The 26,319-nt window shown below is 38.4% G+C and overlaps 1 protein-coding gene across 1 annotated transcript; it reads left to right on the top strand.

The window, feature by feature from the left end:
- Window positions 1-376: 376 nt before the first annotated feature.
- On the top strand, window positions 377-5,208 carry LOC131433783 (glutactin-like). The gene is made up of 4 exons (XM_058600379.1): window positions 377-673; window positions 726-1,178; window positions 1,240-1,573; window positions 4,975-5,208. The coding sequence occupies exons 1-4, from the start codon at window positions 377-379 to the stop codon at window positions 5,082-5,084; spliced, it is 1,194 nt and encodes a 397-aa protein (XP_058456362.1). The 3' UTR covers window positions 5,085-5,208.
- The last annotated feature ends 21,111 nt before the right edge of the window (window positions 5,209-26,319 follow it).

Raw genomic sequence — 26,319 nt, 5'->3', positions numbered from 1 at the left:
TTTTAGGCCCCACGAAAGGTAGTCCCGTGGTCGGGGTATCGGAATGTTTCACAATTCGGAATGCCATGTCCACAGCTGATGATGCTTTCGTTGTTTTCGAGTAAACGTGTTCTGGCCGACCTGGAGGACTGCCTGACACTTTCGGTGTATAGTGCAGATGCAAGTATTCGAGCAAAATATCGAAGTGCTGTAATTAACGGAATTTTACCAATAGTTGTTCGGAAAGGTTCCTGTAATGGTATTTCTTCAAGGCCGAACCTCTGGCAGATCCGTCTCGAAACAGACTCCAGAATTTCTACTGGAAAAAAATATCGTTCTCGTGGTGGTTCAATATCGATTTGGTCCATTTGGATTTTTATCAATGAAAACTGAAGGAATGCCTGGAAATGCAGGACTTTTAGATATAAAACTGGCTCTAGAGTGGATACGAGATAATATAGCTTCGTTTGGAGGTGATTGTGAAAATGTGACCCTTTTTGGCCAATCCGCTGGAGCGGCGGCCATTTCGGCACTGATGTACAGTCCACTAATTGCGGATAATTTGTTTCATAAGGTGATTCTTCAGTCTGGTGCCTCAAGCTCTCCTTGGGTGTGGGACAAAGATCCGATTGGGAATGCATTAAAAGTTGCCGCCTTTGCCGGTTGCAGCAACCGCTCAGAACTGAGTGTAGAGGTAGGTGGCTGAATATATTTGTACTACATAAATGTTTTGAGGATTTTTATAGTACCAGCAAGAGATTGAACAGTGCCTTCGGAAGATGGATGTTTGGCATCTGATCCGTACTTTTATTGAGCACAAAATGCAAACCGCTCGAGTTGATGGTCTGTCAAGTGTCGGCGGAAATCGATTCATTGTGGATGATTTCCATGGATTATTACCGGAAAGTCCCTGGGAACAGATTCGGAAATCAAATATTCGACGAAATCTTCCAATGATGGCCGGTGTTGTGAAACATGAAGGAACCTTTCTACTAACAACAATATATGATGGCTTGAAAAGCATGAAACTGTTGCACAACTCAAACGTGATTAAGTATGGATTGTTGGATAAAATTAATCATATTTTAGGAATCGATGATCCAACGGGCACCTTGGTCGGATATCAAATTAGATCGTTGTTCAGCTTGACACAGTTGTCAAATGGAACATTCGAAGATCTGGTGGATGGATTAATTGATGTAAGTTTTCTAACAAATTCGTTTAGGGTTTCGTTGTTAGAGACGTATATTGTCATTTTAGCTTATCGGAACTGCTCTCATTAAGGCACCACTTCTTCGGGATGTTCAAGCAAACGCACTCATAAATGCCGACAAAACTTTTTTATATTCGTTTGACTATCGCGGAAAACAGACTCGCTTCGGATACGGAGCCGATACAACCCACTATCCTTTCGATGGGGGAGTTCACCATTCCGATGATCTGCTGTATTTGTTTCCCTTTCCTCCTGGAGAACCAAGCTTAAGTGGAAAGGATAGCGAAATGGCTCAACTAATGGTTGACTTGTGGACAAGTTTTGCCACTACGGGTGTTCCAGCAAGTGACGCTAGCAGTATCAACTGGAAGCCAATGAGTGGTAAGTTGGTTTCATTATACGACACAGCTTTGTTTGTTTTTTAATATTTTGCTTCAAACCCAAATTGTGACGCAACATGATTATTATTTTGAGCAGTTTAACAAATTAATAATTTCATAGGTGTCAAAATCAAAATCAACTTGCTTCGACTTCCTTGCATTAGAGTGATTGTATTTTTGCATGCTCTTGTGGAAAAAGTGCAATTCTACAAAGCTTGCACAGAGTAAATTTATTGCTGTTGCTCACATTCTAGTGTTGAAATAGCTACCGTTCATCAAGAGCATCAAGTTCGGCATATGCCCGTAAATTTGCTATGATGTCATCTTTAAGTCACTTTTGACAAGACACGTTAACAGTTGTTTGGTCTCCGACTTGCCATTGTTACTTTTGGGTCCCATAAGCATCATGCAAAATTTTAGCTCGATCGGAGAAACTATATTTTTGTGCCCACGGTTTTAAGTTTGTATGGGATTTAGTATGGAGAAATTCACTTTTAACAAAAAAAATCAGCTGGAGATCAACCTATGAACTCCATGTGTTATTTTCGTAGGAAATTTATCGAGAAGGAAAATTTTAGAAGACAGCAAAACAATACGACATTTGTAGAAAAAGTTACTAAAGGAAAACCGACTCAAGGTCCGAACAATGGCTCACTCCTTAATATATCTAGCACCACTGCTGCTAGTAGTGGTAATATGATTGTGCTTTCTTTTATTATGCTATAACGGTTGATTTTAGTTGTTTCATGTCTTCACAAAAGTTTCTCAGCTGAGTATGAGGATTATTTTTAAGCGACAATTCATGTTCCAAAACTCACTGTAAAGACACAACACAGTCTAACTTTTTAATTTGAAGAAATAGGTTTTTAGAATCTTCTACAATATTTTAGATGAACTAAAATTCAATAACTTTGCGGAATATATAAACTTTCTATCTCTTATAGTTTAGAAGATATAGATGGTACTATTTTATGCAAACAAAAACACAATTTACATTACTTTTTGTGTCTTTACAGTAAGGTTTGGAGCATGGTTTGTCACATAAAAATAATCTTTATACTCTGCTGAGAAACTATCGTGAAGGCATCAAACAACTCGGATCAACCGTTATAGCACATTAGTAGAGGAAAGTCACATCATGTTACTTTCACTAGCAGCAGTGGTGCTAGATATATTAACACTCCTAATATCAAGCCTAAAAAAGTTACGCGGAGCACCAAGCCTAAAAAAAAGTTGTAACGGTAACTTTGAGCTATCATAGCTCAGTTGTTACTTGACCCATTTTGATGAATTTCACACCCCCGAATTTTGTGAAGTTTGTAGATTATTTTAAGTATATCATTATTCACGATCGTTTAGGAAAAACTAATAAAAATCTGATTTTTCCCGTTCCAAGTTTTTTTTGTCAAGCTCAAAATGTGCCCTATCTGCATTCATGCGGCACCTGCATCGCGAATCGGATATTGAGAACCTCAACTTTACAGAGTCATAACTTTGTTGTTAGTCAACCGATCTGCAAAATTTGTTCAACATTGGAAAGGTACTACTTCCAGAAATAAAATTCACTGAAAAAAAAACTAAAAAAGGGTTGTCTACCCAAAGTTATAATAAAAACTGTAGATAGATGAAAGAAGAAAAGATGAGACTTTTTACAATGATCGTAAATATCTCGAAATTCAAATATATTTTTTACCTATATATTTTTACACATCATTCGATTGCTAGTGATACCAGCTACAATTTTCGCTCAACTACCATTCCTGCACAATCAAAAGAAAACATTAAAAAATCGATGAATTTATAAATATATATGAATTTCACATGTGTGTATATAACTCAAAAATTAAAGCGATGACATGTACATGTTTTCGATTCAGAATATTGGAATCATTACCAGCAACAATGTATTGATGACCAAAATTATATATCCGTTCAAAGAATCTCAAAATATTTGATACAAATACAGAGAAGTTCTATAATTGGGAAAATTTTGCCAAACAAAATCAAATCAAAACTTTTGATTTTTATTACATATATTTTTTTTATTATTTTAGTTGGAAATTTATTATGAACAAAATTTACATAAAAAACAGAAAGTTGGATTTCACTGAAAATTTTAAAAATTTTAGTAAATAACCTAAAACTCTAAAAATAGTTATATTTTCATATTGGACAAAAGATCTAAACAATTTTTATGCACAACTCAAACGCAATTGATAACTACTCAAAATCTGATTTTGATTTAGGTTTGCCGTAGAATCTTAAAAAACCTGTTTTAATCCACCTAGTGGTGTAATGATGCCTTTCTCATATCAATCATACTATAATATATAATACTGCGATTCTTGAAAGAATAACCGAAATCGGTTTGTTTGACCGTCTACTGATAAAAACTATCAATTGGAAAACATTTGAGGTCGATTTAGAAATTTTTTGTTGGTTTTTCCCCATTTTCAGTGATGGTATACAATTTTTAACCCACTTTACCCTATATTTCCGGATCCGGAAGTCGGATCCGCATGAAATTCAGGAATTACGCATGGGACCACAGGATCTTTTATTTGAACCTAAGTTTGCGAAAATCGGTCGCGCCATCTATGAGAAAAGTTAGAACACATATTTTCATTTTTTTGGACATTTTACCCCATAACTACCGAACCGGAAGTCGGATCCAAATAATATTCAGGAATTTTTTATGGGACCTAAAGAGCTTTCATTTAAATATAAGTTTGTGAAAATCGGTTCAGCCATCTCTGAGAAAAGTTAGTACACTTATATTCTAATAATATTAGAAACTGCATAACATTCCATAATACGTTTTCTTCACAATAATTTGATGCAGGTTATTTTTGTCTTGACCGGACTAAAAGGGCACCGAATCATTGGATACTATGAAAAGTGATATACCATGGCATCCTTCCAATTATTTCGAAAGAAATTATTTTAATCTTTAAAACAAAACAAAATGAATGATTTTAACAGTCAAAAGAGTAAGTTGAAATACTAATCATTTTAATGTTCTCATCTTATCATTTATTTCAACTGCCCCAAGTTTATAAATTCAAAGCAGTACGAGTATTACATTTATCTAAAGTTATCTCATTTTAAACTGATTTTATGATGTGATATTTATTGATTCACTGAAAAAAAATCAAATATCTAGTTTTGTTGTTTCAAGAAACAATATTTGCCATATTAAACCAAATTTTCTGTTTTCACTATTTATTATATTTAAATTCAAGCTTATTACCATTCACAATATTTTCTCTGTGTGTACCTTTCTATAGAGAAAGGTAAAATCGACATTTTCGTTAAATTCCGACCAGGGACGCAGACTCAACTGCACCTAATTAATTTAGAGAGAAAACAAAAAGACTACGATATTTTATTTTTATTTTCCAGATTACGCCGGTCCGTACCTGCACATCGACGAACATCCTTGGCTTGGTGCGAACTTTTACGAAGAATTCTCAATCGCCAGTGACGAGAACCGCAAACCGCCCGCAGTATGAACGCAATCCGCCGGCCTACAACCAGTTTTTTTCCCAGGAAATCCTAATGATCCAAAAGCCTAATTAGCGTGCAAACAAAATAACACGTTTCTTGATATTTTTTATGAATAAAATGTACGCACTGGAGGGGTAAATTTTCTCGTTTTCGACAAAGATCTGTGCACAATGAGCGCCCAAACATACCATCCGGGCGGAACAAAAACGTCTTTCTGTCGATTACAATACATCGTCGATGTTTGTCCTTTGCTTATTCATTCATTGAATGAATGTAAAACATGCAGAATCATAGGCACCTTAAATGACAGAAAAAAATCTTTAAACAAAATGTAAAAGACGAAGGTATCGAAAGCTGCCGTCAACACCAACGCGAGTGCAGTGCCATTGCGAAGAGCCCGTGGTAAGTTTCTTCGTTACCCTTCTTTACCGGTGAGTCCTGCTCCTGTTTGCTCTCAGTGGTGCTAGCGACAGCGGAAGTGGGCGTTCGTGCATTTTTGCGTTTGACACTTTGGCTCTGTTCGGAAAGCCATTCGAAACCGAATCATTTCACGCAGAATGGTGTGAATGAATTTGATTGCAGAAATTTCGAATCTCCTGACTAGTACAATAGAAAAATAGGTAACGAGGAGACGGGGGTGGGTTGTACCAACAAAGGAACCAAAGGTATTATTATGTGACCGGGTTTTGTTGCAATTATTTTAAATGTTTTCTCAAAACGATTATGTCGCCATTCAGCGAAACCCACTGGGACGTGACCGATTTTCGGTTCAGGAGGAGAAGCAAGGAAACCCGGAACTGAACCCTGGTGGGAATAGTAATCGACGGATAGGATAATGGTTGGTCTGGTGATGGCAGCTCCGTTCTCACAAAGAACCTCAAAGAATGAGGCACAATCAGTTTGTCAATTACATAGAGATTTACCCGAAGTCAGATCGAATTACAGTGGGAGTCTTTGGTAGGAAGAATGATGCTATGCATTTGCAAGCTAGCAGTCGAGAGGTGCCAGGAGGAGCGATGGTGTTTGAAAAACGTTCTTAATGTTCTCCATTAAAAAAACTAAACCGGTAAATTTGCTACTGGTACCGATCGAAACATCGATAGCATTGTTTCGATAGTATCTCGGTTTCACAAAAATGAACTCATTGACATTAAACGCCCGAACAATATGCGAACAGCACTGCAGCCTTCTCTCATTATGCTGCGCTCGGGCTCGCCTGGAATAATCCCCATCAATCAACGGCAAACAGTTTTAAAATAAAAAAGTCCTCCGAAACAACCTTTGTGCAAACAGAAAAAAAACCATGTTCCAAAGAATCGTATCGCAGCCACTTGATCGAACTGTGAAGTGTCCTTCTCGGAGTGAGTGACTGGAAAAAAATACTCCATAATTGCAGCACTGCGATAAGCGATCTGGGACCGACCGACCGACCGAAATCACAATCGAGTGGACTCTGCATATAAATCCCGGCTGGAGGTAAGAATCACTCTCCTCGCTACGGGACCGAGCTCAAGTGGGCTTCCCAATCGAATCAGGGGGCCATGTGAGCCTACCACTGTTTCTGTGGCCATACAAAAACCGTGGGACTTCGTAAGGTCTGTTTCCGGATCCTTGATGTTGCCGGTGTGGAAGGGTGAATCGGTTGGGAAGGAAGTTGAACCCTTTGAGATTTAGTTAGAGAAAAATTCTGGTTTCGTCGTTGTCGTCATCATCGTCGTCGTACCGATTTCGAGGATGCTTGAGACTAATTGATCTTTTGCCTTTCGGTTTCGCGCAGAGTTGAAACGGAATCGAACTTGAGAAAAGCGAACTGATTAAGAAAATGCATTGTTTGTTGCATGCAATGCATTGTTCGATTTGGTTTTGGTGGTGAGAAAAGTTTCCGTCGAGTGGTTTTTGGGTGGAATAATTGGTTACGTGAAACCCAAAGTACGACAAACTCTCGCGAAATCGATTGACCGTCTGAAGGGCTGTAATCGAGACCAATTGGAAGCGCAAATAGTGCAAATGTGATGGTTTTGCTTCACAGTCGTAGACTTCAAACGTTTCTAGTAATTCGGAATAACATTTCACATACTTTGAATTGAGGAGCAGTTTCACACAAATTTGAATCAAAATTCTATTTTAATACACATTCCTTTACGTACGTGTCCCGGGTTGACGGTTCAATGCATAGGACGCTGGTCTTACAAGCCAGTTGTCGTATGTTCGAGTCCCGACCTGGAAGGATTCTTAGTGTCAGTAGGATCCATAGTACTAGCCATGCAATGATTCTGTACACTAAGAATCGGCTGCGAAGTCTGTTGAAACAGAAAGGCCAAATTCCACAAAAGGAATGTAATGCCAGGACTTTGCTTTGCCTTTACGTATTTTTGAGGTGGCTTTTGTGGTCTCGTTCGGTGTGAAAAGCGAACACTTTTATTTGACAACCTGTAATTATTAACAGTTTCTAGCCGTCGCATCTAGGGGTAACCCTTTCCACTGTTCGCGAGTTCATTCCAGCTGTGATCGACAAAAATTAAACTGTGATGAGGATACGAAATGGAAAACACCGTTCGATAATCTCAAATCTCTTTCACAAACCCCATTTTCAACACTTTATTCAGTGGCCTGACTATGTCTGCTGATAAAATCTGCTGGTTTGAAGGTAGGCCATCGAAACGCCACTGGACGCCGATAATTGTTATCATTATTGTGTTATTATGATCGCTATTGTATGGCTCACTCCAGCGGACGTCATCAATGGAGTGTCGATCAATTGGGCTGCTGCTTACATCGAAAATTATGAAACTCAATGTCAAACAACAGTGACTTAGCTCGAGGCAAAAGGAACATAAAAAGAAATCTGGGAGGGTACAAAAGTGTTCGAAGTTATAATTCTGCGTGGCTTCTGATTGAGAACTTTTATTGGAGTTTTCAGCTGCAAGATTCCAATAACATTTGGTTATTTTGAGTGCACAGATAAACTTTGCTGTCAGCCTATTCACTATTTGAGCGATGGTTTTCAATTAAATGGTGTTAAAATCGAAACAAGATCAATTTCCACTTGGTGCTTTTTACATAGCATCATACCTACTGTTTGTTTTTGGGACTCGTGTTTCAGTTGTAAAAGGCACCTCATAATAAAGTAAGTCATATTCACTGCAAAAAAAAAACAAGATGAACAACACGTAAGAATTCTACTCACCCATCGAACTACTCCCAAGCCAAGTTGACTAGCTGAGCAATGTTTGTCGATAGCCAGATTGACTGGAACTGAAGTGGAGTAAGCGGAACACCAATCTCTCCATACCTATCGATAGATATATTATCTGATTATCGTAAATATTATCGTAATTTCAATGCTTTAAAATCAAACTTCGAAATCTCTCGGAGATATACAGTCTGATTCATAAGAGCGTTGTGAGAAAATGTTGCACTGTTGTGAGAAAATTAAAAGACTCAACACGAAAATACTTTTAAATATTGTTTTATTGGATCAAAAACTTACATGCAAATACAATAATAGCAAGTTCAATCCCCTTTAGCGTTAACACCTTCGAAGCATACTTTACACGAGATTTTGCGCGTGTTTTTTCTGAAAACGACTTCCAAATTTTGTGAATTCGGCGTAACGTTCTCAATTGGATTGGCATCGGGCGGCTGAGATTGGCCGCGGCAGCTTGGGTCATTCGGGTGCGAGCACAAGAAAACTGATTCGAAGCGCGAAGCGTACGTGGTACTCATTTTGGAAAAATGATGAGATCGAATTGTAAACAATAGTCAGCTGATTTATTCTCGCATTGCATGAAGGACACTACTGTCCTCTGTGTTAAAAAAATTAGACGTAACACACTGTAGTTCTGCGAACACGCTTGCGCTCATTCATGGCTTCTTAGCGCAAGTTAAAAAGTTAACTTATCTAAATTTCTTTTTAAAAAAGACAACAACTCGTTACACTCGCTAAAATCGAACTAACTTTATTCTTCAATTCAATTGCATCTACAGCTCATAATGCCAAATTGCACTTTTTAGTGGACGTGACTTTCCTCCGTTCTCATAGATCGATGTCTTCAGGTGCGAAATGTTCCGTCAGCGTTCTTGTCTGTCCGTCAGGTTGGCACCTTTGCTAACGCGTTCGTCAGCAATTCTCGCTGTCCTCGTTCGGGTAGCTCCGTTGCTAACTTTTTCAAAAACACGTTTAGGAAGTTTTTTCAAACGTTATAGGAAAAACTATGTAATCAATCGACATATTGAACACGGAATTGTATAGATCTCAAAAATGCGAGAAGAAACTTTTTAACTAAGCAAAAAAACTGATTTTCTTATTTATACTTTAATGTGTTACAGATTCATTAATTTGATATAAGAAGTGTATCGATAAGTAGCTAGCAACATTCAAATAGTTATTACTCTGAAATGGCTTAATTTTTTGCAGCGTGTTTTACGGTGACATGTTTGTTTACATGTCAATAACAGCTGCGCAATCGATTGGTTTTGGTACGGTTTATCGTTTCAATGATGAGTCAAATTGATCCGGAAACGCGAAAGAAAATTCTGCACACTTGCTGCTCAGAAAGTGGTGTCACGTACAACGAAATTGCAAAACGGGTGAAAGTGCACCACACCAGTGTCAAAAATATTATCGAGAAGTTCGGTAAGACCCTTTCCATGAAGGATTTGCCCCGATCCGGTAGGAAAACGGATTAAAAGTGGTTGAGTACATCAGGAAAAACCCATCGGCGTCGACGCGGGATTTGGCCAAGCAGTTCAACACCAGCATTGGGATGATTCAACGGATCAAAGTTCGGAACTCCCTGAAAACGTACAAGAAATCGAAGGTGCCGAAAAAGTCCCTGGTACAGCAAGTTCAGGCCAAAACAAGAGCGCGAAAACAGTATAAGCGGATTCTATAGAATAAAGACGGATGCATCCTGATCGACGACGAAACCTACGCCAAGGAAGACTCTCGAGCGCTGCCCGGACCGCAATATTATACGAAATCGGTGTACCAGAACCTGGACGACGCTAACACCACGGTAGCGATGGAAAAGTTTGGGCAGAAGGTGTTGGTCTGGCAAGCAATTTGTATCTGTGGTTTGCGGTCGTCTATTTTCTTCATGAAGGGCACAATTAACGCCAAGGTGTACGAGGAAGAATGTTTGAAGAAGAGAATGCTGTCACTGTACAGAAAGCATAAGGCTCCTCCTCTCTTCTGGCCGGATTTGGCTTCAGCCCACTACGCCAACTCCGTTCTACAGTGGTTGTCAAAAAATAATGTATAATTCGTGGAAAAGGACATCAACCCACCGAACTGCCCGGATCTTCGGCCAATTGAAAGGTATTGGGAAATTGTCAAGTGGCACTTTCGGAAGGAAGGTACAGTTTCCCAAAACATGCAGGAGTTCAAAAAAACTGGACAGCTGCCACCAGGAAAGTCACAAAAGTAACTGTGCAGAATTTAATGAAGAATGTCAAGTCCAAAGTGCGAGCGTTTCACAGAAACTGGGATTTTCTTCAATATAATCAGTGAAATGCATAAAAGTGTAATTTTTCTACAATATATCGAAAACTGATGTCAAAATATGTTTTTTCGCTTTTTTATTCAACAATCAATGTTGCTAACTACTTTTCGATACACTCCTTAGGCTAACGTAGTCATCTCATATAGAAAAACTATTAGTTAGAGTGAAATCTGCAATCTCTGTTCGATATATTGGGCTTAGGGGTCAGATGAAAATAAGTGCAGTCGCTTCCGATTTTTGACAGCAGTATTGAACAATTATAGAACAATGTTTCCATCAGTATATTGTATCCGATTTAATCACAATTCGGAATTCGTCGATTGAAAGCCAAGTAATAGGCAAAATAACATGACGACTTTACTAATGAGATGACTATTGGTATTGTATGTATCGGACTTTTACTTCGGACGTCATCGGGTGAATTGGAAGACTGCCTGCCTCGAGCCAGTTCACTTTCACTTCTCATCCAAGTCAGTCGATAAAACAAAACCGCTTACGTTCGGGACAGAAGAAACCAAGTACAGTATTGTGTAGTGAACAATAGAACTACCTCGAAATGAGTGAACCAAACGAACAAAAGCTACCGCCGACACGAAAGGATACAATTGTTGTTGACTTCAGGCAGTGCAAAATTCGACCTTCGATACGAGAACTTGAAGGTTTGCTTAAGGAGCAAATGCATCTTGACATTAAACGTGTGCATTTACTTCAATGCAATAAGACGAATAATGTTGTTTACATCCAGTTTTATAAAGAGTTGGATGCAATTCAATTCGCAAAAGACAATAAAAATGTGCACTATGTGGAGCACGAGGTCATTAAGTACAACATTCCAGTATATATGGAAGATATTGCTATAGAAGTGCATGTGCATGATCTTCCCTCAAGCGTCACCGATTCATATATTCGCAAAACTATGTCTCAATACGGAAAGATTCTCTCTATCGAAAAAGAAAAGTGGAAGAATTTTTTCCCCGGTATTCTAAATGGCGTACGTTTGTTACGCATGCGCTTGAAAAGCCTATGCATTCTTATGTGACTTTCGGTCAAGATACAAGAATTCCGTGCAAATCACTTGTTACCTATGACAATCAGATGGCCACATGTCAATATTGCCAAAAAGCTGTTCACTACGGTAAGCCATGGGATAAACTGGACAAGGAGACAACTACACCAAAGGACAACGGTGCTTCCTTCACACAACCCCGAGCAACTCCAGTACACCTGTGACAGCCACCAACAACAATGAAGCATCCCCCTCAACGAAACCATCAGTATCGCCTATAGAACAAAGTACACCAGCTGCAGTTAACAACTTACTACAGTTACTGCTGCAGTTAACAACTAGAAATTAACAACTTACCCTCCAACCAACCAGCAACTGCAACCAATGTACAACAAGGTGCATCTACAGAAATTGGCAACGAAAAGAAGTCGACAACAATACCATAGATGCATCATTCAGTAAAAACCATTCAAGCGAAGAGGTTGTGTTTCGATTGTACTGGCTCGTGAGTTAACGGCTGATACCGAGACAATTCTAAGCTTCAGGTAGTTAAACTGCCCATAGCAAACGTAATATTCGGGGCGTTTCCCGACTGGAAAGCTAGCAACGAAGGCCATCCCGTTCATACGCACAGAGGTGTAGAAACACAGAGGTGCGAGAGCATAGAAGTGACGAGTCACAGAGGTGCCATCGCATAAAGGTGCGAAGACGAAGGGGTGCAAAGGCACAAAGGTGCTAAAGCAACCCAGTGCTGATCTACCAGGTACCAGAATTTGTACGCTGCGTAGGATCAAAAGAGACGGCATATATCGCGAGGTGCTACACTGCAAGCATCGCATTTGATCGCCACCAAGAGCAAAAGCACTGTACCTGGGGTCAGGTACAGGCAGCACAGCAAGTGCAGTGGTGTTCACAACGACGGCAGAGCAACTGAGATAGCAGTAAACGACAGAAGACTGCCAATTGGAAACAGCAGAAGACTGCCAATTGGAAATCGTTGGAAGAGCTTCACGTCGTTCTTCACGATAAAGGAACAGAGACATCAGCTACAAGGTAGATTTAATTTAATTTATTTTTTATTTCTTATATCTGAAATTTTACTAAACATAAGTTTTTATTTTGGTATTATTAATTTACAAAAAAATTTAATGTAATGGATGATCTTATGGAAGATCATCCGAATCCGATTCCGGATACTAGTAAGAGTTTAAATACTCCGAGGGCTAAACATTATCCACAGGGTACCACTGGGCCATGGATAGTCTATCTTCGAAAAAAAGAAAAGATTTTAAATTTGATGCAAATTACCAAGGATTTGACATCACATTTCTCTGAAGTTAAAGAAATATGTAAAGTTAATAGAGATAAAATTCGAGTTGTTGTCAATGACTTGAAACAGGCGAACGAAATTGTAACCTGTAAATTATTTTCTGTTGAATATCGAGTTTACATTCCATCGAAGGAGGTGGAAATTGACGGTGTCGTGACTGAAGCAAGTCTGACGGCCGATGATTTACTTAAAAATGGAGTTGGTCGTTTTAAAAACTCCATGCTTGAGGGAGTTAAGATACTCGAGTGCAAGCAATTGTACTCAGCATCTATTGTCGATGGAAAAAAGTCGTATCGTCCCTCAGATTCGTTTCGTGTAACATTTGCCGGATCTGCGTTGCCTAGCCATGTCTATATCGATAAAATTCGTCTTCCTGTTCGGCTTTTCGTACCGCATGTTATGAATTGCACGAACTGTAAAAAATTCGGGCATACAGCTACTTACTGTAGTAATAAGTCCAAATGTATCAAATGTCAAGGGCCTCATAAGGATAATCTTTGCGATAAAAATGTTGAAAAATGTGTTTATTGTGGGGAGAGACCTCATGATGATCTTTCAGTATGCGCTGCATTTAAGTTGCGTAAAGACAAAATGAAGCTTTCTTTAAAAGCACGGTCTAAGCGCACATATGCAGAAATGCTTAAAACGGTCATACATGTCTCCCCCTTGGAAACCGAAAACGGTTTTTCAAATCTTATGGAGCCAGAGGAATCTGACTCCGACGGAAATAGTGAAGATACCTCGTTTGTCACTCCTCAAGGGTCTGTTAAGAGGAGATTAACAAACCACAAAATACCTAAAAAGACACCTAAAATTACATCTTCAAAAAAAGATCCCCGTGTTAAAGCTAAAAAGCCAAATTTAAAACCAAAAACTGTGCCTCCTGGTTTGTCAAATTCACAAACCAATCCAGAAACTAGCTCAAGGAAAGACAATAATCCAGTGGGCTCCGTTTCACATTCACCAACAGGATTACTTAAGTTTTCGGAAATTGTAGAATGGATTTTCGCAGCATTCAATATTTCTGAACCTCTAAAGACTATCATAACGGCATTCCTTCCAATAGCTAGAACTTTTTTGAAACAGTTATCAGCTCAATGGCCAGTTCTTTCAGGTTTTGTATCATTTGATGGATAATTTATCATCCGCCGCAAATGATTCAATCACTGTCCTGCAGTGGAATTGTCGAAGCATCATGCCAAAACTTGATTCATTTAAAGTTTTGTTGCATAGTCAAAAATGTGATGTATTTACTTTGTGCGAAACATGGCTTACATCAAACATAGCCTTAAGTTTTAATGACTTTAACATTATACGTCTCGATAGAGACTCTCCGTATGGTGGAGTGCTTTTAGGAATTAAGAAATGTTATTCCTTTTATAGATTAAATATTCCTTCGACTTCTAGTATAGAAGTTGTTGCTTGTCAAATAAACATTAAAGGAAAGGACATTTGCATTGCTTCAGTATATATTCCTCCAAGAGCTCAAGTTGGACAACGACAGCTTAATGAAATTGTCGAAGCCCTTCCTGCTCCACGTTTGATTTTAGGAGATTTCAATTCGCACGGAATGATGTGGGGTTCCGTTTACAATGATAGCAGATCATCCTTAATATATAATATTTGCGACAATTTTAGCATGACGGTACTAAATATGGGTAGCATGACACGGATCCCAAGACCTCCTGCACGTCCAAGTGCATTAGATTTATCTCTTTGCTCGACTTCAATTCGACTAGATTGCACCTGGAAAGTATTTCCTGATTTACACGGTAGCGATCATTTACCAATCATCATCTCAATTAGCAGTAACAAAGGCATTGCTAATTCAGTTAATATTCCATATGATTTGACAAAAAATATTGACTGGATTAAATACCAAAGTAATATTTCAAGTGCCTTAACTTCAATGGAAGAGCTCCCCCCACTTGAAGAATATGACTTCCTCGTTTGTTCGATTCTGGAGGCCGCAGAACAAGCCCAAACCAAACGATTTCTTGGTCCATCGTCTAACAGAAGGCCTCCAAACCCTTGGTGGGACAAAGAGTGCTCAGATGCTAAGCACGCGAAACAAAATGCCTTCAAGATGTTTTTAAAACGAGGAGGAGGAACTCCTCAGAATTTTGAAAAATTCTTGACTTTAGAAACCAAGTACAAGAGCATACTTCGGGCCAAGAAATGTAGCTATTGGAGACATTTTGTCGAAGGTTTGTCAAGAGAAACCTCAATGAGCACTCTTTGGAATACGGCCAGACGAATGAGGAATCGTAACGTAGGAAATGAGAGTGAGGAATACTCGAACCGATGGATATTTGATTTTGCGAGGAAAGTTTGTCCAGATTCTGTTCCTACGCATAGCATTATTAGGGAATCTTTTTCAAATAATGGTTCCATTGATAGCCCCTTTTCTATGATGGAATTTTCCATAGCACTCATGTCTTGTAACAATAACGCTCCTGGGTTGGACAGAATTAAATTCAACTTGGTGAAGAATCTGCCCGACCTCGCAAAAAGACGTTTGTTGGAATTGTTCAACAAGCTTCTTGAGCAAAATATTGTTCCACCTGACTGGAGGCAAGTGAAAGTTATCGCCATTCAAAAGCCGGGGAAACCAGCTTCCAATCACAACTCATATAGACCCATCGCGATGTTGTCCTGCATCAGAAAATTGTTCGAAAAAATTATTCTACGTCGTCTCGACACTTGGGTCGAGACGAACGGTTTGTTGTCAGATACTCAGTTTGGCTTCCGTAGAAATAAAGGGACGAATGATTGCCTTGCATTACTTTCGTCTGACATCCAAATTGCCTTCGCTCAAAAGCAACAAATGGCATCTGTATTTTTAGACATTAAAGGAGCATTTGATTCAGTTTCCATTGATGTTCTTTCAGACAAGCTTCACCAACATGGACTCCCAGCGGTTATAAATAATTATTTGCACAACCTTTTGTCAGAGAAACGCATGCATTTTTCACATGGCGATTTGGTAACATTCAGAATTAGCTACATGGGTCTACCGCAAGGCTCTTGCCTCAGTCCGCTCCTCTATAATTTTTACGTAAATGACATTGACAGCTGTCTAGTATCCCCATGTACACTAAGACAATTGGCAGATGATGGCGTAGTTTCAGTTACTGGACCCAAAGCTATTGATCTGCATAAACCATTGCAAGATACCTTAGATAACTTGTCCGATTGGGCTGTTCATCTTGGTATCGAATTCTCTGCGGAGAAAACAGAGTTAGTCGTCTTTTCAAGAAAGCATGATCCCGCGCAGCTTCAGCTCCATATGATGGGAAGAATGATCCAACAGGTTTTGACTTTCAAATACCTCGGGGTGTGGTTTGATTCCAAATGCACGTGGGGAGGACACATTAGGTTTCTGATAACAAAATGCCAACAAAGAGTAAATTTTCTTCGAACAATAACCGGATCTTGGTGGGGTGCTCATCCGGAAGATCTAATAAAATTGTATCAGACAACGATACTTTCAGTGATGGAATATGGATGCGTTTGCTTTCGTTCCGCTGCAAACTCTCATATTATCAAATTAGAGCGAATTCAATATCGTTGTTTGCGAATTGCTTTAGGCTGCATGCATTCGACACATACAATGAGTCTTGAAGTTCTGGCGGGAGTTCTTCCATTGAAGGATCGTTTTTGGGAGCTTTCGTCGCGACTGCTAATAAGATGCGAGGTACTGAATCCCCTAGTTATTAATAACTTCGAAAGGCTAGTTGAGCTTCAATCTCAAACAAGATTCATGACTGTATATTTTAACCATATGTCACAGGAAATCAACCCTTCAAGATATATTCCTATCCGTGTCAGCCTCCTAAATGTCCCTGACTCAACTTTATTTTTCGACACATCCATGCAGCGCGAAGTGCGTGGAATTCCGGAACACCTACGCTCGTTGGAAATCCCAAAAATATTTACAAGTAAGTTCAGGCATATCGACTCTGAGAAAATGTTTTACACGGACGGATCGCGAATTGAAGAAGCGACAGGGTTTGGTATGTTCAACAATAATGTTTCGGTCTCCTTTAGGCTTCAAGAACCTGCATCTGTTTATATAGCAGAGTTAGCAGCAGTTCATTATAGTTTGAGTATAATCGTCACATTATCTCCAAACCATTATTTTCTTTTCACAGATAGTCTGAGTGCAATTGAAGCCATTCGCTCAAAGGCTGCTGGCAAAAATGAACCTTTTTTCTTGGGCAAAATAAAACAGTGCCTGAACGTCATATTGAATAATAATTATCAAATCACAATAGTTTGGGTTCCGGCTCATTGCTCCATTCCAGGCAATGAAAGAGCCGATATTTTAGCCAAACGTGGTGCTATTGAGGGTGAAATTTATGAGAGACCAATTGCTTTCAATGAATTCTATAGCGCGTCTCGCCAAAGAACACTTGCCAGCTGGCAAGCTTCTTGGGATAAAGATGATCTGGGTCGGTGGATGCACTCAATTATTCCTAAAATATCGACAAAGGCATGGTTCAGGGGACTGGATGTGAGTAGAGATTTCATTCGTGTGATGTCCAGACTCATGTCCAATCACTACACGTTAGATGCACATCTCCTTCGAATTGGACTTGCCGAGACTAATCATTGTGCTTGTGGCGAAGGTTACCGCGATATTGACCATGTTGTTTGGACATGCGTGGAGTATCGTGATGTCAGATCTCAACTAATAAATTCCTTGCGTACCCAAGGTAGACTATCCAATGTCCCAGTTCGCGACATTCTTGCTTGTCGTGACGTTCCTTACATGAAACTTCTTTATTATTTCATTAAGTCCATTGGAGTTCCAATTTAAATTTTATTTTATGTTAGATTGTTTTCTCTTCCATGAGCTCAACCAATAGCCAGCTATCTTATATTAAATAAAAGTGATGAACTGATACAAACAAACCTGAAATAGTTATAAGATCATGTACAAAATAAATGTATTTCATTTAATGTAATTTATAATAGCAACTCGCTTGATAAAAACAGTGTTTAGATTAACTAATGAATACCAACATACTAATAGGATATTCGAAATGTATTAGGTTTAAAGTACTATGTATTGTAGATGCCACGGCGAAGAAAAACTTATGTATATTGCCTATGAAATAAACGTATTTATGAAAAAAAAAAAAATACCATAGATGCGGCAAAGGATGACGAGACGAACCACGAACGAAGTGTCCCTCAATCCTCGCAGAAGGGAAATCCCCCTAGAAAAAGGGTGACAACGAGATCCAACTAAAAAAAAAATATTTAAAAAATCGGATCAATCGGCCACGTAAAGCTAGTACGCAAATAGGCCTGATTAAAAATATCTTTTGAATAAAAAAAATATCTGCCTCGGGAGATGCTCATTATGTTCGCCATTTTGGATATTTTTATTTAAAACCGTAATTAAAATGCCGTTTTATTATTTCCCACACTAAACAGGTGGGTAGATAATACCAGAAACGTGACCGGAATGGCGTGAAGGTGAGTAGAGCTAACATGCATCTATTCTACTTTGATGAAGGAAAATATTAACAAACAGTTATCTACAATCGATTTGATGATTTTAAAATGGATCGAATTGTTGAATGTCTTCGATGTTGAATAATGCATTGAGTGCTCGGAAGCGATTGTAGTCCTGCTGAATATTTATGAGTATATTTTCATATTTGCTCGATGCAAATCCGAATCTATGTTGTATTTAAATGCGTTTTACCTTTCTATAAATATAAAAAATAGGTATAGAATTCTCTCAAACTTTAGAAAAAATTTTCGTCAGAAGGGCCGAGTGTCATATACCAATCGATTCAACTCGACGAACTGAGCAAATGTATGTGTGTGTTGTCAACAAAGGAGACATGACAGGTCTACCCGTCACCCTGAACGCTATTGAATGGTTTTGAGATCGGATGGTTACTTTTTTAGTTATAAGAAGTTTTATGTCAACATTTTCGGTTTTCTGACAATATTTGTGACAATTGACCTTGATAACAGGATATGTTTTCAGACTTAGATTTCGCACGGTAATAGCTATCCAACAAGCCATATATTGTGAAAATCCGTCCATTTGTAACGGAGATATCGATATTTTTGTGTTACGACTTTTCTCCTAATTCCAGTAGTAGGAGTTTTGAGCGCTGTATGACAAAGCAATGGTTGGGAGCTAGATGAAACACGATTTTTTATACTGTTACATACAATTGTTCCTAAGTACCTAAAAGACTGTGTACAGAATCCTTTTTCATGACATTTTGCCTCGGACCGATTTTAGCACGGTTCGTTTTCGCAACAAAATTGTTAGAATATGACATATGTAAACCAGATGATGGCAGAATTTTCGAGTTGAAAGCGCTTCCATAATTATATTGACTTGGACTACTCACAGCAATAAATACTGCAAGAACATAACACCCATATACCATTCGAGTCAGTTCGTCGAGATCAGCAAATGCGTGTGTGACGAATAATTTTACTTAATTTTTCTCGGAGATGGCACAACCGTTTTCTACAAACTCAGATTCATATGAAAAGTCGTGTGCTCCCAAACAAGGTTCTTGAATTACCTTTGGATCCAACATTAAAACAGTATAACTCATTTTTCTCGTAGATGGCTGAACCGATCTAAGATTCAAATGAAATCTAAGAACCATCCAAGATTCAACTTTCAACTTCAACTACACCGATCTTCGAATTCCAGTTTAAGTAGTCTTAAAGCTCAATTGTTTTCTCAAATAAGGCTAAATCGAATTTCAAAAACAAAATTTTAAATTACAGGATTTATGGTCCCATACAAAATTAATGAATTTTATCCAATTCTGACATCCGATTCTGAATTCACAATGTGTTGAGTTTTTAAAATTCAAACCGATTTAGAAGATGACAATCCCAAAAAACTTCAAAGTTGGATTCAAAACTATTGCAATTTATTCGTCATATTAATTTATGGCCATACGAATCGTTTTGGGTTATGCTGGTTATTCAGGAACCAGCTCTGGAAGTACCGTAAACAATCGTAAACTCTAAAGTGGAACTTACTTCGACATCTCATGGAATGTTCAATCGATTAAAGTCTCAAATTTCAGCTTAAAACGACGGTCATTAAAATAATGTCATGAGAACTAAAACATCGAAGAATATTCATACCAAAAACACATGTGGATTGATAAAAATGTATCATCTCACTGCTAGGGGGATTAAGCACGTTTTTCTTTGTTAAACACTGTGTATTAGGGTGCCAATATTTATGGTCATTTCGAACTTTCTTAAGCAAAAAATTCTGCTACAAAATTTGAGTTAAATTACACATGAGTAAGTGCAGCCACATCGCGGTCAAAGTTTAAAAATGCTCAGTCTTGAAAAATTGATTTTTTTGTAGAAGAAATCGACAATGTGGGACTTGAAAATCTTCAAACTGACCGTCTTGTGGCACCATTTAACCATATTCGCGTTAGCTCAAAAATAGACCATATTTTTGAGTTGCTGAATCATTGCTTTGGCAAATTAGAGATGAAAATTTTATGACACCCTACTCCACAGGGAGGAGTACGTGAAATTTCCAAAATCGTTTTTTGTTTATGCTAAATGTCTTAAAAATGCATGAAACGTAATGATATGGTATAATCCACAAAAAAGAAAATTTAAAAATCAGCTCTGGGACTTTTTAATTGAGATGAGACTGAAGTTTGAAATTGCAGCTTTTAATTAAATTGCTGGATAATTGTTCTCAGTCGAAATTTAGTAATCAAAATTATCGATTAGGCACACGTTTTCAGTAAGTACAATGATTAACTTCATCATGAATAACGAGTAATTCATAGATGACATAATCGGTTTAAACATATTCGTATTCTATAATTTCAGTTGAGTCACTAATCTTTGTTCATAATTGTTGAATGGAAAAAACATCAACAAACTGTAACTTTACACAGACGCCACGGTAAGCTTGTTTGGGAACACTCGATAAGTCGTACGAGCTTCGCCTCCTACACTTTTTCATTTGCATAGCATTTATAATGCACGTTACTATTGCATTGGTTTGTTCGATTAATTTGTTTTTTTTTTAGTAAGATACTGCCCCCAAAGTGTAATAACGTACGCTGCTTGGGCAATATTCTTCGAGCTGAAAATCGTTCGAATCTAAGAATGTAATAGATTAGAACGTTTTTTAGCTCTAAGAATCCGAAGCAGCAAATACGCAGTCCAAAACAAGGAACATCAATCAATTCACAGAAACGACTTTTACACCCATGATTCGAAGCCACTGTTACGTCTGGTAATGACTAACAGGGCTTTCGGACGTCTTACACTTGATACACGTCTATCCTGTACAAGCTTTCAGTTATCACTGTTCTTTATTACGGATTCTGCTATCTACTTGAGAGCTGAGATTCCTATCTCATCTCACCTCTCATCTCCTTCCTTAAATTTACAAACCAATTCTTAAATTATTGTTCAATATAATTTCATTTATTATTTATTTATCATGTTTTTTCCTTTGTGTTCCTTTTTTTTACTAACTGTTCTAAATTTAGGTTTTTGAATTTATATTTTCTTTGTCTAGTAGATCGACGTAATGACTGATATTTTTTAAAGATTTTAGTGACTGATTTAGATGATGGATTGCGTTCCGTGTTTTCTATTGTACTTTTTTGTGTGTCTCGATCTTGATTACTAGGTTCCTGTTTCGCTTTTAACTCGTAATCAACACAATTCTTTAATGTGAAAGGTGTTTGGGGGATAAACTTCAATTGATTTTTATGTGCCTTTCGAATGTCACCCTTTATGTCTATCAGATATGTGAAATTCGATAACCTTCTTAAAATTATGCCTTCCATGCTAAACGTCCTACCGTTCGATTTATACTTATAAATTATTTTGCTATTGGGTTTGAAAACTGTGTCGACGTGCTGTGTGCTGCATTCTTGATGAAATGGAGTTCTAACTTGTCCTAGAGCTGATAATTTTGTGCGTATTGGGAAAGCAAACATCCTTTCGTTCGGTATGATGTTGTCTTCGGTGGTTGGCGATTGATGATGGTGATGCAAAAATAATTTTATTTCATTGTCGATCTGTAGTAATGAGAAAGAATCGTTCTCTTTGATTAGTTTTCCCAACACCGCTTTTGTGGTCTGTACCGCTCTTTCTGCCAAGCCGTTGCTGGCTGGGTGATATGGTGGCGACAGTATATGTTCACAATCCCTAGCTTTACAATATTTTTGAAATTGGGCACTATTGAATGGGGGTCCGTTGTCACTAACGATGGATGAAGCAAATCCAAAGACAGTGAAAATATTATCGAGCTCTTGCGCAACGTGATCGGCATTAGTCTTTGTCATTCTCCGGATTTCAATCCACCGAGAGTATGCGTCAACCAATATTAAAAATGTGCAATTGAATTTGTGGAAAAAATCGATATGTACTCGCTCAAACGGCCTTGAAGTAGCTGGCCAATTGCCATAGACTCTTGGGGTTCTGTCGATTCCGTAAATTTGACACTGTTTACAAGAGCTAACGTATTTTTCTATATCGGATCCAAATTTTGGCCAGTACATGTATCTGCGCGCGATCTGTTTCATTTTTTGTATGCCCCTGTGGTTCGCGTGTAATAACTGAAGAGCTGGCTTTTTAAGTGTTGTTGGAATGACTATTCTTTCACCGAAAATTAAACATTCGGATTCAATATTTAGTTCATGCCTTTTTCCGAAATAATTTTTCAATGGCCCCTTGTTAACGTGCCTTGGGCAGCCGTTACGAACGTAATTTATTACTCTCGAAAGTTCAAGATCCAAGGTGGATTCTTGGCTTATCAATTTAGAGTTTGAATTAACTTGTTGGTTGTCTATTAAATAATTTAGTTCATTAAAAGAGCTGCGTTGCATTTCCTCCAAATCGGGAGAACTCAAACTTTGATTTATTGGTAATCTTGACAAACCGTCAGCTGCTAGGTTATCTTTCCCCCTCATATGTTTAATAGTGTAATCAAATATAGATAATCGGAGAAAATATCTTTGTAATCTGGTGGCAATTACAGATGGTCCACCTTTTTTATTATTAAATATCCCAAGGAGTGGTTTATGATCTGTGATAATTGACACTTTTTGCCCTAATACGTATTTGTAGAATTTTTCCATTGCAAAAACCACTGCTAACGCCTCCCTGTGCAATATTGGATATTTTTTTTCGGTTGGTGTAAGTCTTCTAGAAACAAAGAACACCGGCATTTCCATTCCGTTTATTCTATGGCTCAATATACCAGATATTCCTTCATCACTTGCATCACACGAAACTGTAATGGGCTTAGTTGGATCAAAGTGTGTTAGTACCCGAGCGCTACAAATAGCTTTTTTGCTTTGCTCGAAGGCATCGTTGCATTCAACGTTCCAATCCCATTTGTCATTTTTTGATAGAAGATTGTAAAGAGGAGAGAGAATTATGCTTAATTTAGGTACGAATTTAATATAAAATGTTATCATGCCGAGAAACGCTTTTAGTTGTGTTTGCGATTTTGGCACTGGCACGGCCGTTATTGCTTTCACTTTCTGTGGATTTGGCGACACACCTGCCTCCGAAAGAATGTGACCCAAATATTTCACTTGGGGGACAAACCATTGGCATTTATCGGCATTGATTTTAACGTTGTGATGCATTAACCTTTCCAACACAATTTTGATCTTGCTCAATAGCTTACTATCTGAATCTGCCCAGATGAGGATATCATCTATATATGTCTGGACTTCAGGAATATCTCGTAAAATGGAGTCCATGACTGCTTGGAAAATCGAAGCTGCTGGTTTTACCCCGAAAGGTAACCTGCGGTAAGCGTACAAACCTTTGTGAGTATTAATTACTAATAATTTTTTGGATGCTTCAGATACAACAAGCTGTTGATAGGCTCCTTTTAAATCGATGAGCGCAAATTTTTTTGCGCCACTTTTATTTGTGATAAGCTCATCTATAATTGGGAGAGGATAATGATGTGTTATTATGTGTGGGTTTACAGTCTTGGACCCATCCATGCAAATTCTGATATCTTTTTTATTTGGTTTCACTACCACTACTATGGGGGACGCCCATTCGGCGTACTCAACCTTTTCAATTATTCCCATATTTTCTAACTCATCTAGATGAGCGCCCACGGTTTCACGGTGCTTAAAAGCGACTGTATATGGTTTGTGTATAAAAGGTCTCGCAGTACTATCTATCCTAATATCTACCTCTACTTTTTTTATGGGTTCTGTTAGGTTGTCATCGCAAACCGGTGCGTACTCCGATTTTAGATTTGTAACAGTTTTTTTTATCCACTCTTGCTTCTCATTCTCGTTGATAGTATTGAGACTAAAAGTTTCTCTCCACTGCGGCCATATCACATTGAGCCAATCTCGACCTAATAAAGAGATAAAGTTTCGGGGGGACTTGATCACTAATATTGACAAAGTTAAAAGTCTTGATTTCAATTGAACCTTAACTTGTATTCTACCCAATACATCTACTGTTTCGCCCGAGATAACGAAGAATCTTCTGCGATCTGGCAGTAGTGTGCATTTTCTAAATTTTTCATTATATGTAGATAGCGAACAAATTGTGGCGCAAGCACCCGTATCACATTCCATTAGTAACTTTTTATCTTCCACATTTAATTCCACAAAAGCGGGTGTTGAAATGTTTGACTTACCTAGCAATACGTTGTTAATCCAACTACCATGGGCACTCTCGGTGTCCAGATTGTCTACGGACTGCTCATCAAACGTGTCATTTTCGTTCTCCAGGGTCATTTTTAAATCTTCCATCGCTGCTGATAATTGGTTGATTCTTTCCTCGAAAGCTCTCTTTCGTGCTGAGCCGCCTTTCTGTATTTGTGATTCGTACCTTGGCTTCTTTTTCTTCGGTAGGGTGCAATTGTATGACAAATGCCCTTTGTTATAACAATTGTAGCACACGGTATCTTCGCTTATTCGGGAATTGCCACGGTAACGAGAGATATCCATTTGTGCTTGTTTAGTACGTGCATCTTCGTAAAATTTTCCTGGTTTAATGAAACTTTTTCGATTTGCTGGATTGCCTTGTCCGACATAGTGTATTACGTCGGAGTTCAATTTGGACATTTTTCGCGCCTCGATGGTGGCGATCTCAATCGTTTTTGCTTTTTCCAACAATTGTGCCAGGTTCAACAAATGATTAGAGTCTCGGAGCATTGCTTCTCTCGATTTATCGTTTCGAATCCTGGCCACGAAAACTGATTGTACTAATGTGGCTTCTGTTTCAACACTTACACTACAATGCTCGACGATATTCTGCAGGTCAATGGCGAAATCGTCCAGTGATTCGCCTTCTTCTTGCTTGCGCGTAATAAGACGGTGTCGTTCCGCGAACACGTTTTTATTTTCATCATGTAAAATTTTAAACTTGTCTATTATTTGCGTATATGTTTTATCCACTATTCTACTCGGTTTGAAACTTCCTATGATGCGGTTGGTTGTCACTTGACCAACACTAGTAATGAACTCCAATGCCTTTTCGTCCTCTGGGGTTTTATTTAGTGCAAAATATATGTCCACTGTTTGAAGTATGAATTCACGTTTAATCCTGGTACATATACAGGAAACTTTCCTTTTGTTCTCTTGTCCACCGTCACCACCATTTTACTTTCATTTTCATCTGCCGAAGTAGCCATGTGGATATCGGGTTTCACTGGTACACAATCTTGGTTTTGTCACTACGTACAATTATCCCGTGAACGTGTGAATTTACGTTCTTATTTCATCTCACTAAATTATGTTTTATCAGCATATAGCTTTGAATCCTCGTCGCCAGTATGTTACGTCTGGTAATGACTAACAGGGCTTTCGGACGTCTTACACTTGATACACGTCTATCCTGTACAAGCTTTCAGTTATCACTGTTCTTTATTACGGATTCTGCTATCTACTTGAGAGCTGAGATTCCTATCTCATCTCACCTCTCAGCCACAAGGATTGTATTGTCTTCTGGGCAGATCTTGCGTCTTGCAATTACGCGAAATCAAATATAGAATGGTGTACCACAAAAAAAAATTATTTTCGTTACAAAAGACATAGCCCAACAAATTGTCCGCAAATTCGACCAATTGAAGAGATTTGAGCAGTTACGAAGGCACATCTTAGGAAACGTGTCTCAGCATCCGAAACCATTCAAATGCTGAAAACACGGTTGGAAAAAAGTGTCAAATTTGTCACCAAGAAGTATGTGTTAATTCTAGCGAAGAACGTTCGCAAGAAGGTGCGTCAGTTTGCCAACAATCGCTTGATAGCAAATACCTATCTATTGTGCTTGTCAAGGATGGCTTTTATCGTATCAAAGAACTCTCACTAGCCACTCTTCGCGCGATTGAATCAGTGCCATCAAAGAGAGACGGATATCAT

This window comes from Malaya genurostris, chromosome 3 (assembly GCF_030247185.1).
Source record: "Malaya genurostris strain Urasoe2022 chromosome 3, Malgen_1.1, whole genome shotgun sequence".
In the NCBI taxonomy this organism is placed as follows: domain Eukaryota; kingdom Metazoa; phylum Arthropoda; class Insecta; order Diptera; family Culicidae; genus Malaya; species Malaya genurostris.
The sequence above is the reverse complement of the archived record's forward strand: the minus strand, read 5'-3'. Positions and strand labels throughout refer to the sequence as shown.